Here is an 18,359-nt window from a genome sequence, read left to right as displayed (position 1 = left end):
CGGAGCAATATGGCCTTAGTTGCTAATGCTCCTAAAAAACCAAATAACAAACATAACATGGACTGCTAAGACAGAATTAATTATGGCTTAAGCCGATGCGCCAAAAACTACCAAAAAAAAAAACCTTGCTACAACATTTTTCAAATCTAATGTTCTTATGTTTCTTTGAATTCATGTGGATGTTCAAATCACCTGAAACCTTGTTAGCAACCGAGATGTTGCTTTCTGGACTGCAAACGATGCATTCCACCTCATCTACTCTTCCCTTTCGAAAACTGATATTCCATTTTCAAGTCATCCGTAAACTTGCACTTCCTTTTTGGCATAATGGGTATTCCTGAATTTATGTAAATTAAGGAATTTTAATTTAAATAGTAGAAATAAAAAATTATTCAAAGTGACTGCTTACTTCAACTGATAATTAAGAAATGTTGCATACAAAAACTATGCTTACTTGTAAATAAATACAACGAATTGAAGCTGGACGAATCAAATTATTGTTTATACGAATTGCTGAAAGAATAGAAAATGTTAGATCTCTTAATTTAAAAAAACACATGGAATCATAATTTTAATTTAGAATAAATTCACTTAATAAGAATGAAATTTCAGGTAAAATAAATAATGAGAGAATTTATTTTGAATTATCTACTCACCAAGAATGTAAAAGAGAATAAAAAAAAATAGAGTGGAAAAGTCAAACTGCACGAATAAAATGTCAAACACATGATAAACTCAATCTGAGTTGTTTATGGCTGGGAGTGGAGTTCTTAGGATTACTTCTGCAAAACTGACTAGTGTACAAATTTTACCAATGATATAAGGATCAGGAGATTTTAAGAGCCTAAATTCCGGATATTTTCAAAATTTTAGGAATTCCTCCTGGACAGTCCATGATATGTAAAAAATGACATGTCCAGGAAAATGAGGATGGATGGAAAGCCCTAAGCAGGGAGATGTGCCATTAGAACTCTGACTGAAATGACCATCCCACCAAAAGAGCAAAATAATGGCTGAATTCTGGCAAAATACTGACATCAAGTCACTCCTGCAAAAGCATGAGCCAGTTTGCTTTGTTTGCAGGAAATACATTTGAATCCAAATGTAAACCCATCATTTCATACTTAAGGATAGAACAAAAGGGGGGGGTGGACCTGTCCACAGAAGAGTTGCCATCCTTGTGGCAACCAAACCTCTTTCCACTTAGAAACAGCAGTTTGCCTTACAGGTGAGTTTTTATTAACCGTTTGTTCCATTTATTTTCTGCCTGGGGGCTGACATCTCTCAGATTGACCTTGATGATCTCATTTAGCAGCTGCCTTACCCTGTCCCAATTCTCGGGGATTTCAATGGACATAATGCTCTGTGAGGTAGTGCTGACATTAATGGGAGGGGATGTGTAGTAGAGCATATGCTCACTGAAAATAATCGCTCCCTTCTAAATGTGGGAACTAACACCTTCCACACACCTACCCGTATGATTTCTGCCATTGATCTATCTACTCCCTTTCTCTCCTCTGCTTGCTTGGGAGATGCAAGAGAACCAGGATGAAATGATCACTTCCCAATGATAACCACTTTAATTAATGGGAGACTATGTCTTCCTGTTAGGTTACCACAGTGGAAGAGTGTTCGTGCTGACTAGAATGCCTTTTAACATCTGGCAAATTCTGACATCACCACAGTCAGAAGCCTATCAATGATGCAGTTACATACATCACAAAAATATCATCCGTGCAGCTGCATTTGCAATTCCAAAAATGCAGATTGCACAGCAGCAAAAAAGGCTCAGAACAAAGCTTAGGGATATTCCAAAGATATCCTACCATGGCCAACCTTCTAGCCTTTAAACATGCATGAGCCAAAGCACGCTACATATGCAGTCAGAATCAAAAGGAATCGTGGATCCATTTCACATCTATTACCCAGACAACCAGAGCTAATCCAGAAAATGATGGGAAAATATACTACACACTCCACCAGTCCTGGAATATAATGGATATACAATGGCAGACAAAAAAAAGTAACATTTGCAGTGAAATGTATAAGATAGTTTGATTACAGTCATTTTATTCATTGCAAAGATATTACATCAGGCAATAATTGCAAGGTATTACACCAGCCATTTTTATAAATATAACGGAAGAGTATACACGATCATTAGTATCCTGTTTTGCAGAGGTGTAAGCATGGCTCCATATGTTCAGTGACACCAGTATCCCGAGTGCTGAAATTAAAGCGTGAAACCAGCGATGAGAAGACCTGGATCAGGCCATAAGAGAGTGACTACGCCTTCCCAAGATCAATATTTGAAACTGCTATGCCTTCGTAATCAGCATGCTAGTGCTCCTGATCTAAAACTGGACTTCGAGATGGCCTCGGTGTTGAAACAAGTGCACAAACTATCCAAAGACAGCTTTCGGATTGTGGTCTGCATGCCTAATGGCTCAAGAATAAGCCTTTCTTGACCCAACAAACGAGGAAGAAGCAACTTGCTTGGGCTAAAAAGGCATGTTTCATGGACAATATAGCAATGGGATACCATCATCTTTTCTGACGAATCGAAATTCAACCTGCATAACACCGACTATAAAGTTCCCTGCCAGTCAGATGGTCTAGGGATGCATAAGGAGTGGGGTGAATATTTATTATTCCGTAATTAACGGAATAATAAATACTATTATGTTAACGTGTCATTTCAGTCTGTACATGTAAATGCAATAAAATGTACATTTGGTAGTCATGATTGCCACTAGCATGATTTCTCATATTTCCATTAAGCATTTTGCGAAGATATTTATGGCAATGAGGTACATCAGGCGAGTCTTTTTATTGGATTTCATTTACACAGATATATAGCCCATCTAACAAATGCATTTCGAACATTTCTGCAACTCACAATGCAGTGCAAAACATTTGCAATATCCACAGTGATGCGGTTTTTTTTGTTCGCCACTATACTATATTCTGATAATAGCAAAATGCCCTTGGGGAAATGTTTTCTAACATTGCAGCAGCATCATCTTACTCCCCAGTTTCTGGTCCTTAAACGCAAAAAAAAACAGGCCCTTAATTTTACATCAAAGGGTTTCCACCCATAAAATAGGCCATTTACCATCCACGAGCTGAAAACAGCATTTGCCCTTACAAAGGCTACTGCTGTTGGAATATACAACATTCATTATAGATTCATCAAACACTCCACCAAAATCCATGGACCTTCTGCTCTTCCTGTACAACAGAATATTCCTTGAAGAGCAATTCCCGGACACCTGGCACAAAAAAGGATGTAGAGTTGCTAGAACGAGTACAAAGAAGGGCAACAAGATTGGTGAGGGGAACAAAAGGGTGCTCTTACCAAGAAAGGCTTAATTCAGAGGTTCCCAAAGTTTCTTGGTTCACTGCACCCTTAGTGTCCCCGTAATTTTTTTTCACAGCACCCCTAGGCCAAAAGAAATACTTAACACTGGTTTTTGACCATTTAATAATCTGATTGTGTGTGTGTATATATATATAATATTAAAAAAGTTATGATAGTTATAATATAATTATAAACCAAATTAAAATTCATAATGCAAATTATACTTATATAATATTATTCTTTATAAAATTAAATAAACTAATTTATTTAATACTAAATAAATAAACATCAATTACAGATCACCACAAAATTAAAAAGATACGGTACAATGGGTACCATACACCTTTTTATAATGATATAAATATATAAATAAAAAAAAAATAAATAAATAAGTTTAAGTAACTTAATCCAAAATTACATGGCACCCCAGTTGAAAACCACTGGCTTAAGTTCTGCAAATTACAGCACCTAGAGAATAGGCAGCTGTGAGGTTTTTTTTAGTTGTTGGCGCATTGGCTTCTGTGGCCATAATGCGCCTCCCAAGGTTTTTGCAGTACTTTGATCCAAGCCCGAGGTGGGATTCAAACCCACAACCTTTGGGCTGCCGGGCAGGCACTTTGAACGCCCAGCTAGCCCAGTCGGCACCTGTGAGGTGATCTGATTGAGGTGTATAAGGCCTTGAATGGGTCGAGCAAGCTGAATGCTGAGGGGATTCTTCCTCTTGCTCAGATTAAGAACCTGAGGGAGCATAGATTCAAACTGAGGAAAGACAGTTGTAGACTATATGTGCAGAAATTTGCCTTTAGCCAGTGGGTGGTTGATTGGTGGAACAGACTTCCATCTTTTGTTGTGGAAGTTGATAGACTAAATAAACTTAAGGCTGAGCTGGACAGACATTTGGAATGAATGGAGGGGTGAAATGGGAAGTTTTTTTTTTTTGGCTGATGCTGCATAAGCTTGCTTTCTTGCATCGTATACCTCTACTAATGCAAGAATATTCTTGCTTTCGTCAAGCCAAGAAAGGATCCTAAATTTCCAAAAAAATTATCATCCTATTGCTCTGACTAGCTGTCAGTGAAAAATATTGGAGAGAATGGTTAACACCCATCTTTTATAGTATTTAGAATCGAATGACCTCTCATGCTTTCAGTGCGGCTTCCAAAAGAACAGGTCCACTTTGGACCACATAATTAGACTGGAAACATCTATTTGCAACACTTTCCTAAAAAGAGACCACATGGTGTCAATCTTCTTTGACACAAAAAAGCATACAAGACAACTTGGAGATTTGGTATTTTAAAAGACCTTATAACCTCTGTCTAAGAGGGCACCTCCCATTTTTATTAAAAATTTCTTTTCCTATCATCATTTCCAGGTTCAAATAGGATTCACTTTCCCCACCCTTTTGCCAAGAGGTGGGGGTTGCGTAAGGATCTGTCTTATGTCACACTTTTTGCCATTAAAGTAAACTTCATTACTGAACAACTTCCTCCAATCATAAAAAATGTACTTTTGATGACTTCGGCATATTTTCTCAATCATGCAATATGAGGGTTATTGAGAGAAAGTTGCAACAAGCAACTGACCATCTTAAATCCTGAGCCAATAGTTTCAGGTTCTCACTGCAGAAGACTTTTTGAATCCATTTCTGTCACAAATGTAACCTCCACCTTGAGCCTTAATTATAACTTGGACAAAGCACCATTCTTGGCACTCACATTTGACAAAAAGCTGACATTCCTCCAACACATTTGTCAGCTAAGCACAAAGTGCATAGGAAGGCTTAACATTCTCAGTGCTCTCTTCTTGGGGCACAGACTGATGCACCCGTTTGTACCGTGCACTGGTATGCCCAAAATTAGATTATAAGTCTCCGGTATATATATTTCCGCCAGAAAAGGCGCACTTTGCGTCTATGTCGAAGCAAACCAACAATCTTTTATCACTTTGATGAAAATGTCTTTACAGTATGCCTTTAAGCTGAACTCCCTGCCAGATCATCCCACGTGTGGCATCCATTTTTGAGGCACAATGGGAAAATATAACACACATCCAACTGCCAATTCGTGTTCAAGAGCTACTTACCGAGCTTAACATCATGGTAGATAAGGTTGCTCAAGCACCAAAACAGCCTCTTCCACTCTGGCATGCTCAAATGCCAGCATGTGACTTCTCGCCAAAGAAAAGAATGCAACGAAGTCTAATACACCATCTTGTCTACCTTCAGCTCTATTCACAACACCGTGCAGAATATTCTGACTTCTTGCCAGTTTACACAGCTGGCTTGAAGTGTGAATTGTGTGGGATCTGTTGCTGTTTTTTTCCAAATAATACTCTATCTGAGCAGATTCCCCTTGACTGCAGCACATATACACTGCAGAGCTGCATAGTTAGTTCTAGATCACATAAGAAATGTCAGCGCCTCCGTAGCCAGGTGGGAAGGAGCAGCAGTGCATAGCTGATTTGGCTGACACTGCAGCCCTGACGAATATTCTTGACCTGTCAGTCCCCTATACACACTACAGGCAAGTAATCCGTAGTAATTTTATTCTCAGTGGCAAGGTTCGTGGCATCGGCAGGTTACAAACAAGCTATATCAGATTGAGCCTGTGATTCATCTTTGGCAGTCTAGTCTATGCAGGGATCGTAAAGAGGACGTTGTTCTTGCTCGGTTCTGCATAGGAGTCATCTGACACTCCTTTCTGCTGAGGGCTGATGACCCTCCTATGTATGAGAAATGTGACCGTTTTATCTATGAAACATTCTCTCAGACTGTACCAGTTTTATAAATGCTCATTTCGCCACTTTTAACGACTGAGCCATACACTCAATCAGCTTCTAACCGATAACAATGTGTCAGCTGTTTCAGATTTTTAAAATTAATAAATTTTATACATATTTATGTTTTTACTCATTTTGACGTAGCGACCAAATTAATCGGGTCACTGAAATGTGTGAGCCGTAATCTTTTATGGGACCTAGTTTTGCCGCATTATAGCCCTAGCTGCTGATGCACCATTAAAACAAACCAAATAAAATAAAAAACAAAACCCAAATTGATGGGAGTCCATCATGCTTTGAAAGGTTTTACAAATATGGTGAATGTTTTTACATTACATGTGACAGGTGCAATAGGCTATGGATTGGTAATTCACTATAAGAACATCAGTAGATATATCACTATATTTTTCCTTAAATTACTTTTTAATTGCTTTAAATTGTTTTCTTGATTGTGTTCATTTGATTTTTAATTATTTCTTACTGTAATGCAAGATTTTCGATTTTTTAATTATTTTCATTTTAATCTCTGGAGAGTATCATACGGAAGTGTTCTACGTATCATATTGAGGTAAACTTCTCGTATTCTTTTACAAATATTGATATCAATGAAGAAATTGAGCATTATAGCTCTGGTTCATACCATCAAATACATTTGTAAAACTTGACAATAGTGGGCTAGACTGCTCCTTTCCCCAACCATATAGTTTTGTTTTTTGGTTTTTAGGAGCATTAGCAACTAAGGCCATATTGCTCTTGGATATGCAGTGGTCATTCCCTGACCTTTCTGCATCCTCCGTATTTGGTGGCGATGGGCTCGAACCCCGGTCTAATCAAGAAGCGTGTGCTACGCACTGCTGCTCCTTCCCACCTGGCTACGGAAAACCCTCAACCATGTAGTCCGATAGCAAAAGCATCATTTAATTGATAGTTCATTTGCTTTTGTTTACAGGCACTCTCTTGCTTTTTCAGAAGAATACAGATGTGTGGCATGGATTAGAAGTTAAAAAAGGTACCATTTTCATGTGAAGAGATCACAAAACGTTATTTGACGTGATCAGGGTTGTAAAATAATTGGCAAATTTCTAACTTATACACAATTTTAAGTTTTCTTTTGGAAAACATATTTCCTCTAATTGAAATGAAAAATAACAGATGGTGGTATGGTCATATAAAAGCAACAGAATTTACATACATTATAATATAAATGGGTTTGGATTTTCATTTTTGATTACAATAAGCAGTTGATAACAATAACCAGTGATAACATTAATCAGCATTCACTGTAAATTTGGTGAATAGGAAGTTTGTTAATTTGGTGAATAGGAAGTTTGCTTTTAGGCTACCTTATATATAATATATGGTACCCTTGATGCCTTTCTTGCATGTTTTGGTAGTCCTAATCTAAACTGGGGCAGTGTACAAAATTAATGGATGAATACGCAATAGAAATTTTCGATACAGTGTAACACTAAATCCTCTGGATTTGGTGTTACATGTCAAAATAAGATTTGAGAGTGGGCATGTGATTTACTTCATACATCATTTAGCACTTTTTGGGATGAAAAGCAGTATGAAAATGCACTTTTAATTCAGCAGTCTTGTTATCAAAAAAAAAAAAAAAAACTGTTTTACTTCCAACAGTTGGTAATGCAAAGTGAGTCTATTATATAGACTCGCTTTACATTGCATGTGTACAGGCTACCTTGCATAGTGCGGTTTCGAATGGTTTTGCTATAGCGTGGTTTACAAATTGAAAAAAACAATTAACTGCATTACGCACCAATACATTTGATATGTATTATAATGCCAGCAAGTAGGCCAATGTGTTATGGATTCAAGGCCATGCTGACTGTTGTCACAACTCCCATTATATACGGACTCTGCTAGCTTTGATAGATTAGTAAACACTTTAGATTCCTAGCGGTGAGGTTGTTAATTGTGCGTAAGCTGTACAAATATTTTTCGCTGTATATTTTTAAATTATTTTTTAAAAACGTTACACCTTTATACACAAATATGAGTGGAAAGAAGAAATGTAATGGCACCAAGTGTTCTTCTAGATCCAAACATCGAACAAGGTATGAAAGTAAGGCAGGAGTTGCAAAATGACATTCGATGTTATAAAGAGATGTATGCACATAAAAAAAAAAAAAAACTGTGCAAACTAAGCCGATCAGTATTTTTTAAAATAAAAATACAGTACATACCTCACTTATATTCTTTTGGTACATACATACCGCAATAAAAATCGTTTGTACTGTATTTACTAGTATGTATTTTTCATTTTTATCATTTTAGTTTCTTTTCTCTACCCATATAATCAAATTGTCGGAATGCATTACATTAAAATACACACTAATAATACCTCGATCAGCACGGTAATTTTTTGGCACGAATTAATCGCGCCATACGAGGTATTCTTGTACTTGCATCCAGTGTGGTGCCACTACACAAGTGATTAACAGTACAGTCATTCACCAAAGAGTGAAGACCATTTTTGTTAGAAGTGTAGCTTTAACAAAATTTTGCATACAGCACCATATATATGCAATTACTTCATCAGGCAAACTGTTTTCTTTCTGCATCTATAAGAACCAACAAGCAAATTTGGCCCTCTTATAAAAAAAAATGTTGATGCATTGCTGAGCAACCAATAGGTGCTCCCAATGGGTTTTCAAATAGACATAGTAATATGTTCAAAATCTAGTTTAACTTACTGTAGGAGCTGTGTTGTATATTTGTTTTTTAGGAAGGACCATTTGCAGCCAGATATCCACATAAGATTTTTTTGTTAGCTGATTTTTGGAGCAGCCAGACTAATCCAAGGTTTTATAATGAAATAGTTGTCAAGGATGATGGAAAAGCAACACGAAAAACTGACTCATTCTTGTTTCAAGGATGAGAAATCACACATGCAAACTGCATATACAAAGATGCTATAAATCTTCATTTGTTGTTATATCATCAGTTAAACAGGGCCTAAAGGCACTGCACAGCATAGGATATGCTGCAAAACTGATAAATGAGAGATTAATCTTTTTAATGTGAATGGTATATACATTCACATGTTTTACTAATGCTGATTGTCAATGTTGTCTTAAATGCACATGGTGCTACTAGATCCTATGTTTCACCTACTTTTTTGACAAGAACCATACTCACTACTGTTCCTCCTTGGAAACTAAAAAAAAATTGAAAGCGTCTAAAAGGTGGGTTTTCAAATAAAAATATTCTTATCATCGCAACCCACCCTCTTTGTAATTAAAACTTTCCAAACAAAAGGTAAAGATTTATTATAAAAGAAAACTGATACATTAGCAGCTACACAATTGCATCATTTCTCAACTAACATTAAAATTCTTTCAACTATAATTGCTATTTCTAGTAATTAAAATACTAAACTTTTTAATTACTAAAAGTAATTAAAATTATTTTAGTAATTACTAAAAAGTAATTACTATTCTGCTTTTGCAAATTAGTATTGACAATATTAGTAATATACAGGAAAGAAAATAAAAGTGGCAAAATAAAAATGTAGATAAAAATTATATACACATTTATCAAGGACAGGCTTGCCACCTCTGGATCAGTTTAACTCACTTATGGGTGTTGATACCAGCATGTGAACTGTAAGTAGTGATAAAGAGCAAGGCAAAACTTCTCTCTCAATTTTCTCAGCTGCTTCTGAATATGAGGTTACTACTTCAATTTATTTTCTTTAAGGAATATTTAATGAAGATAAAGTCTGAGTAAATCAGAGATGACACAATCATCCACTTTCTTTTTCAGTTAACATCTGGTTAGTGACTGGCCAGAGTTAGCAACTAGAGGTGAATTTCAATATGCAATGTTTAAGATTTAATACCTAATCTTAGAATTGGCAGTAATATTTTGTTTTTACGATTTTCTTTCTTTTCTTTTTTCTTCTTCAGCATGAATCTGTTTTATAAATTCTTCTGTAGTCATTGTGAAGTCACTCTCAACCCACGCTTTATAAAGTCTTTTCATTGTCTTGTTATATTTATAAATTGAACTGCAATCAATACCATTTTCTTTTAACAGAGTTTTATTGAGTGGAAACTCAGGTGCTTTCCAATCTTGGAATTCTTTCAGTGAACAAGCATCACCTTTGTACTTCAAAACTTCACATATCCACTCTTTAACAATATCGAGTTTCATTTTCTCTGGTATGAATTCTACACGGAATTTCAGAGGTTTTTCACATATCTTTTCTTCCCTGTGATCAACAATGCAGAAGAATAAATCCCGCTCATATGCTGCAAACTGTAAGCGATCTTTCAGTTGTTCAACCTATTAAAAAAAAATTAACTCAAACACATGTAAGTTTGAAATATTTACTTATACTTTATTTTTTTATATACTTTACAGCTATATATATTTTATTTTTTAATTCAAATTAAGGAAATTGCAATTTTTTTTTTCTTTATATAACAAACAGGACTATTACTAAACTAAAAAAAAAAAAACAAAAAAACCTAAACTAACAAACACTTTTTGAATAACAATATTTTCAAACTGTGATAAATCACTTTTTCTGTGATCCATTTTAAATGCTGATAACAAGCAACTTCCATGTATGGAATATGCTCCAACATCCTTTTGAACTCCTTTCTAATTGCCTATAGTATTACAACATAGTCCTACGAGTGTCCATGTTATAATTTTCAGTATTGAATAAGTATTATGCGGATGAAATAGCTGTCCTCTGCCCATGTGTTTACAGATATAGTGGGTGCTGCTTATTGTGATCACTTGGGGACTCAGCTTAACTGAAAACAATAACTAATGAAACAAGACTACAGCTGTTCGTGCTGTTTATTGATGCACAGCAGAAATGTATACATAAAAGTGTACATGGACAGAAAAAAAACATTAAATTCAATTAATATAAAATGCTTTAATTTGGCTGTCCACTATTTCTTAAAGAAAGTAATTAATTAAAAATGAAACTATAATAATGTTTCTGAAATCCATACAAACCATTAAAAACAAATAAAGGAAATATTAAATCAAGAATTAGAAAAGGGTTAATGCTCTACTGCAAAAGAGATTGATACGGGTACAGATACAGTATTTTCTTTCACAGAGTAATAACAGCAACAACTATACAAACTATGAAACAACATAGTAGTAAGTAGACATGTTTTGGAGTTCAAGAAAAATTGGGATGTTACACAGTCACTTCTAATGCATGCATAAGCTGCAGTAAGGGGGGAAAAATTATACAATAAATGTTTTTTCTATATATTAGTAGAAATCTGATTGGGACTTCATAAGAATGATAACATTAATAATCCATGATCACAATAAGTGGTGTACACTTGGCCACAAAGATCCCCACTGGAAGTGCACATTTATTCTCTAATTGTCCATTAATTCATTAATCTTTTCATTAAAATTAGTTTATTTTTGTAATAATTGTTTAAATTCCTATACCCTTTCTTTCTGTGCATATAAGAGGTGAATTTCAATCAGTTTTGTACTTTCTCTTTGCTTTCTGCTGATATGAAGAAAGGTTGGGGAGGAACTTTGGATTGTGTCTTTTGTTACACAATATTTGATATAGCCTCCTCCCTTCAACTTTAAGGGCATCCCAACTTAGTTATCACAGAGTTCTCTTTTAGGTTTTCTACTAGATTCTGTTAGAGGAACCATTTTCACCAAATGCATTACCATGGGACAAAGTTAAAAAGTACCAAAGTTCATTGTAAATTTCTTCTTTACCCAAGTTCATTTAAGAGCTTGGGTAAAGAAGGAATCCAGTTTAATATTTTTTATTGAAAAGTTCTAGATTTTTCTCTCAGTTACTCCTGTCTGATAAGTCTGACTGGTCCTTGAGGTTGTCACAGGCATTAGCTTTAATGCTAATGTCTTTTGTTACATAAATACAGCCCCCCCCCCTTCAACTTTAAGGGCATATGATGCAAGAAAGCAAGTTTATGCAGCATCAGCCAAAACAAAACCGCTCCCATCTCACCCCTCCATTCGTTCCAAATCAGCTCAGCTTTAAATTTATTTAGGCTATCAACTTCCACAAAGATAGAAGTCTGTTCCAAAAACCAACTACCCACTGGCTAAAGGCAAACTTCTGCATATCTATCCTACAACTGTCTTTCCTCAATTTGTACTTATGTCCTCTCAGGTGATTATTCTGAGCAAGAGGAAGAATCCCATCAGCACTGAGCATGCTCAAACCATTCAAGGCTTTATGCACCTCAATCAGATCACCTCGCAGGTGCCTAGTCTCCAGACACTGTAATCTGCAAAACTTAAACCTTTCTACGTAAGAGCAACCCTTCTTTCCATTCACTAATCTTGTTGTCCTTCTCTGTACTCATTCCAACAGTTCTACATCCTTCTTAAAATGAGGCCTCCAGACCTGTATACAGTACTCAGTGTGTGGCCTGACCATTGCCATATACAAGGGGATAATCACCTCCTTATCCCTGCTAGAAATATTCCTGTATATCATTGACAAGACACCACAAGCTACTCTTGCAGCCCATCTACACTGTCAGAGAACTTCATATCTGCCTACACAATTACCCCCAGGTCCTTTTCATTCTCTACCACTGTCAGTGAAGTACCACAGAGTTGATACATTACTCTGGTGTTAGTGCTTCCCATATGTAGTACTTTACATTTGTCAATGTTAAACTTCATTTGCCACCTCAGCCCATCTGCTCAACTTTTCTAGATCCTGTTGCAACAGCGTACTGTCATTAGGAAGGCCTCCGTAGCAGAGTGGTCAGGAGCAGGAGTGCAGTAGCACACACTCTTTGAGTAGACCAGGGTTCAAGTCCCTGACTGCTAAATATGGTCGATCTGCCAATCCGCACTGGACCAGCATGGCAGATTATGGTCCATTTCCCTCAACATGAATTGTTGAGGAGGCTTCCATCCTGCAGTGGGTTGATAATGGCTGCAGTTTACTTTTTTTTTTTTTTTTTTACTGTCAGTGTCCTTCACAACCCTGCCAACCTTCGTATTGTCTGCGAACTTGAACATTAAGCTTGATATACCATCATCAATATCATTTATAAATACAGAAAACAATGGACCCAACACTGAACCCTGAGGGACTCCACTAATAACATTAGTCCACGATGAGCAGTGTCCATTGATTACGACTGTCTTCTCCCACTCAACCATTCCTTTATCCATAGCAGCAATTTGCCTCCAATGCCACACTGCTCCAATTTGTGCAGCAGTCTTCCATGTGTAACAGTATCAAAAGCCTTTCTAAGATCCAAATATATGATAAAGTTATTCCCTGCATCCAGTTCCTTTGTTACCACATCAGAGTATCGAATAAAATTGGTCAGGAAAGACTTTCCCTTAACAAAACCATGCTGCGTCTAAGCTATAACTGAAGTGGTGTCTAGATGATCCTGCAGTGCTTCTTTAACCAGTGCCTCCATTAATTTTCCTGGAACAGAAGTTAAACTAACAGGTCTAAAATTACTTGTGCTGCTCTTTGATCCTCCTTTATGAATTGGGGTCACATTTGCATATCTCCAGTCCATGGGTACCTCGCCAGTCCAAGGAAACTCTCATAATTATGGCTAAGGGCTTGCTTATTCCTTTAATATAACTAGATAGATCCCATTCACCCCATGTGCCTTTTTTATGTTTATCTTCAACGATTTCTTCTCCACTTTCCTCTCAGTTATTACAAAATCATCTAACTCACTGTAAGAGTTTAACTCACCTCTGGCATTTCCCTCCCTGAATAACTCCTCATCTGTGAATGTAGATGCAAAATACTCGTTTAGTTTGTTAGCCACCTGAGCAGGATCCTCAACTGTTGAACCATCAATATCCAGTGGATCAATCGGATTCATCCCTTTGCTTCTAGAGTTTACATAGGTAAAGAACTCTTTGCTGTTTTTCTTTGCATCCTTTGCCAAAGATTTCTCATAATCTGCTTTTGCCTGCCTAATCTCCTTTGTGACTTGGTTACAGACCAGCTTATATCTATCATAGGCTTCCACATCACCCATTAATTTATATGTATCCCGTGTATTTTTCTTCTCTGCCATATGTCTTATTAGTTCATCTGACATCCATTTAGGCCTAAACCTCTAACAATATTTCTTAGCTGGTATGTAAAGCCTAGTAGCTTCCAAGATAAATTCTTTGAATGTCTCCCATTTAGAATTTGCTGTTGGTAACATCATCAGTTGGTCCCACCTTATAGAATTTAAATACTGTCTCAGACTACCGTAGTCACCATTATGAAAGCATAAACCCTTCCCTTTACCCCTAATGGTAGTTACCTCTTTGAGCAAATGCCACTTCAGCACACTGATCACTGCCACCTAGCAGTTCCTTTATCTAACCTAACACAACCCATGTGTTTACTAGTACTGCAATGACTCCCAGCAGTCTTTGAAGTCCCCAATAAGTTGCTCTCTAGGCTGCTGGTCATTCAAATAGAAGCAGTGCAAGAATCACTTTCACCTCTGCCAGTGGCTACTGTTAATAATAAGTCCTTGTATCCCTCCAAGCTAGCAGTTTTCCGACCCACCTAACGCTACCTCGATAGCATCAGCAAATATTCTTGCACCCTTTCTATTTAAATTGTTCCATTCTCTCAGATATGCCAGACAAGCTATACTTGCTACCTGGGAGTCTAAAACACTGATGGAACTGATATTCGGGTAACATTCAAGTCAAGTGGACCCAATTTCAGCAAAGTCCGGACGGTCTGTGACAGCCAAATCCATTGCCTGCACCTTCACGATGGTGGGACTGTATGTAGTAATCCTGGGTATAACCTCCATGCACAAGCACACTGTGGGTGACCACCCAGATGTAAACCAATGTAAGCAGGGGTTGAGGTGTGGTGCCCACACCACATGGAGGAATGCCACCCCTGTGTTACCAGGCGATACAAAGTGGTAGATGACTCATCAACTGGTGCAATACCACAACTTTGCTTACTGGAGACTTGAAGTGGTGGAACCCATGTTTAGTCTCCCGAGCTAAGTTCTGGTCAACCCTTCACCTCTTTCATCATGCAGTGACGATCATGGTGAGATCCAATCTTCCTTACATTTCGAGGGTACAATTCTAAAACTGTGTTTGCAGGACGGCCGCTAGTTAGTACACTGAACCGAACCTATTGGTAACTCTTTAGGAGGCTTCTGCATCAGGTAGCACGTAATCTTACTACCTCTACTCTGCCAGATAGTGACTGGAGGGAGTCCGAGTAGTGTGTATGCAGGAGGGGGAGGCATTGTTGAGGCCACGTTATGTCAAAGATCTGGGTATATTCTTACCATGTGTATGCCATATACAAAAATTTCATACAGCACGTCCCCTCCCCCACTTTTTCTTACTATTGAATACACCATGAATTGTCAAACTAATAACAGAGTAAGCTCATCTGCAAAAAGATCTAAACCTCCCTAACACTTCCTAGTTCATTTCACAAATATACACGGTCTCAATTCTAATCTCAACGATGTCCATTTCCACTTGCAGTCTGCCAAACCCCATGTACTTTCTGACAAAATCTCAATTATTGGTTGATTCAACCACTGCTCATCTCAGTTGCCCAAATTATTCGCTGTATGAATCCTTTCGCTTCAAAGGTGGTATTTGTACACAAGTCCATTCCAATATTCCCTGTCAGAGACTTGGTAATTTGGAATCTCCTCTTTTCGATCTTCTCTGGCTTAAAATCTCTCTACCTCATTGTGTCAAATTAATCTGTTATCTCTACAGTTCTCCCAACTCCACTAATCACTTGGAGCTCTTTGATTTCCTCTCTCTGCAACTTGACTTTCTCCAGTCCAACTTTCCTAATATGAGGTAATTCTCCTTGGTGATTTTAATGTTCACAACTCCAGCTGGCTTTCATTTTCTAGTCACAGTTGCTATTGCTATTTGGTTTTTAGGAGCATTAGCAACTAAGGCCATATTGTTCCGGGGATATGCGGTGGTCATTCCCTGACCTTTCCACATCCTCCGTATTTGGTGGGCATGGGCTCGAACCCCAGTCTAATCAAGAAGCATGTGCTACGCACTGCTGCTCCTGCCCACCTGGCCTAGTTACAGACCCAGCTGGTCGAGATGCTGAGGCTTTTGCAATTACTAATGACTTTGCACAGATTGTTCATTTACCTACAAGAATACCGGACAATCCTAACCATACAGCCAACACGCTTGATCTCTTTCTCACAAACAACCCTTCTAAGTACATTGTCTTTTAGGACCACTCACTTCGACCATGTTAAATCACCAAGTTGCAAGATTTCAACTTCAAGTTGCAAGATTTCAACTTGGTGATTGTCTCTTCTCCAATGGACCTTTATCTCACAGCTATTCCCAACTTCGTATTGTTTGGCATTACAAGAATGCAATAATGGGATGACCTGCAAGGTTTCTTTTCTTCTTTTCCTTGGTTGGATTACTGTTTCAAAACTCTTGATGTCAACGTTTGCTCAGATCGTGTCAGCGAAATTATTCTTGTAGGAATGGAATCCTTTATCCCACACTCCACTTTAAAATCTCGTCCTTTTTCTAAACCTTGGTTTTCCAATAAACGTGTTAAGGCTGTTCAAGAGAAGAATGTTGCATATCGTAATTGGCTTGTTTCCAATTCTTCAGTTTCATTTTCTGCCTACACCAAAGCTTGCAACAATTGTAAAGCAGTTAGTAATCAGCCCAAACTAGATTTTGAACAGGCTAAGAGTAGAAAACTTGCTTCTTGCCCTAATGGTGGCTGAGCATTCTGGTCTCTTGCCAAAGCTATTGGTTGCAACTTTTGCCTACCTCTGTCAAAACCAGATGGTTCTGTTGTCACTTCAACCAAGGATAAAGCTGACCTGCTAGCATCCCATTTTTCTTCCAACTCATGTATTAATGATCTTGGTAAAACACCTCAAACCATTCCCAACATGCTCCATTCAATGCCTCCTGTAGTCTTCTGTCAAAAGGATTTTGAAGAATCTTGATGCTAAGAAAGCTCTAGGTCCTGATGGTATTTCTCCACTTGTTCTCAAAACCTGTGCTTCTGAACTTAATCCTGTTCTCTGCTGTCTTTTTTCATTTTCTTATTCTCAAGGGTGTGACAAATCCCTCCCATCCAATTATCATCCCTTTGCAATTATCTGTTTAAAGTAATGGAGAAATCAATTAACCAGCAACTCTTAAACTATCTTGATACCTTCCATCTGATCAACGATCGCCAGTGTGGATTCCATCAGTGTCGATCCACTGGTGATATTCTGGTTTATGTTACCCATTTATGGACAAATTCAATGGAAAAGTTCGGTGAAACACAAGCAGTTGCTCTTGACATCTCAAAGGCTTTCGATCGTGTTTGGCATAAAGGTTTTCTCAACAAGCTTCCATCTTATGGTTTGCCAACTGTTTTTTGTAATTGGTTATCCAGTTTTCTCTCTGACCGCTCATTCAGGGTGATGGTAGATGGCTATCTGTCTTCTAACCTCTCCGCTAATGCTGGTGTCCCCCGACGTTCAGTTTTTCCCCCCCCACTCTTTTCCTCTTGTATATTAATGACCTTCTTCCATTGACTGGAAATCCTATCCACAGTTTTGCCAATGATAGCACACTGCATTCCACTTTCCATTTTGAGAAACCTTGCCCTGCTCAATCAGCTTCAACTTCTCGAATTTCCGCTACCAATTCCTTAAATGCCAATATCCAGATAATTCTCCAGTGGGGCAAAGACAACTTAGTTGATTTCAGTCCTTCTAAAACTCAGTCTTATTTTATATCCCGCAAAAAGGATTCTTCTGCTCCTATGCTTATCTTTGGTGACACTTCGATTTCTAGGCAGAGTGATGTCTCTTTTGGGAATTGCCCTGACTTCTAGTCTCTCTTGGCACAAGCACATTACAAATATTGCTTCCTCTGCATCTAAAAAAAAAAAAAAAAACCTGTTTTCTCTTTCGCTCTCTGCGTTACTTTTCTTTCAAATAGCTGCTCACTCTGTACAAATCAAAAATCCATCCTACCATGGAATATTGTTCCCACATCTGGGGCAGTGCCGCCAAAACCTCTCAGTAAATAATGACTCATCTTGAACAGTCTCTCCGCTTGCTGTCTCAGATTTGTTGTTTCTGCTGCATGCTTTTCTACAGACACTTCCATGAGCACTGTTCATGTGAATTGGCTTCTTTAATTCCTGCTCTCTCTTTCAAAACAGTCCGAACATGCGTCA

General features: G+C 37.6%; 1 protein-coding gene across 1 annotated transcript in view; it reads right to left on the bottom strand.

Moving 5' to 3' along the window:
• Positions 1–9,845: 9,845 nt before the first annotated feature.
• LOC150083529 (CCA tRNA nucleotidyltransferase 1, mitochondrial-like) overlaps positions 9,846–18,359 on the bottom strand; it is a 59,483-nt gene continuing 50,969 nt past the window's right edge. The window contains exon 7 of the mRNA XM_090377337.1: positions 9,846–10,453. Coding sequence (XP_090233463.1) covers positions 10,040–10,453 — 414 coding nt within the window. The 3' untranslated portion in view covers positions 9,846–10,039. The remainder of the gene's footprint in view (positions 10,454–18,359) is intronic.

Source organism: Mastigoproctus giganteus, chromosome 7, assembly GCF_048544385.1.
Source record: "Mastigoproctus giganteus isolate SK-2022 chromosome 7, ASM4854438v1, whole genome shotgun sequence".
Classification (NCBI taxonomy): Eukaryota; Metazoa; Arthropoda; class Arachnida; order Uropygi; family Thelyphonidae; genus Mastigoproctus; species Mastigoproctus giganteus.
This window is presented reverse-complemented; position numbering and strand designations above follow the sequence as displayed.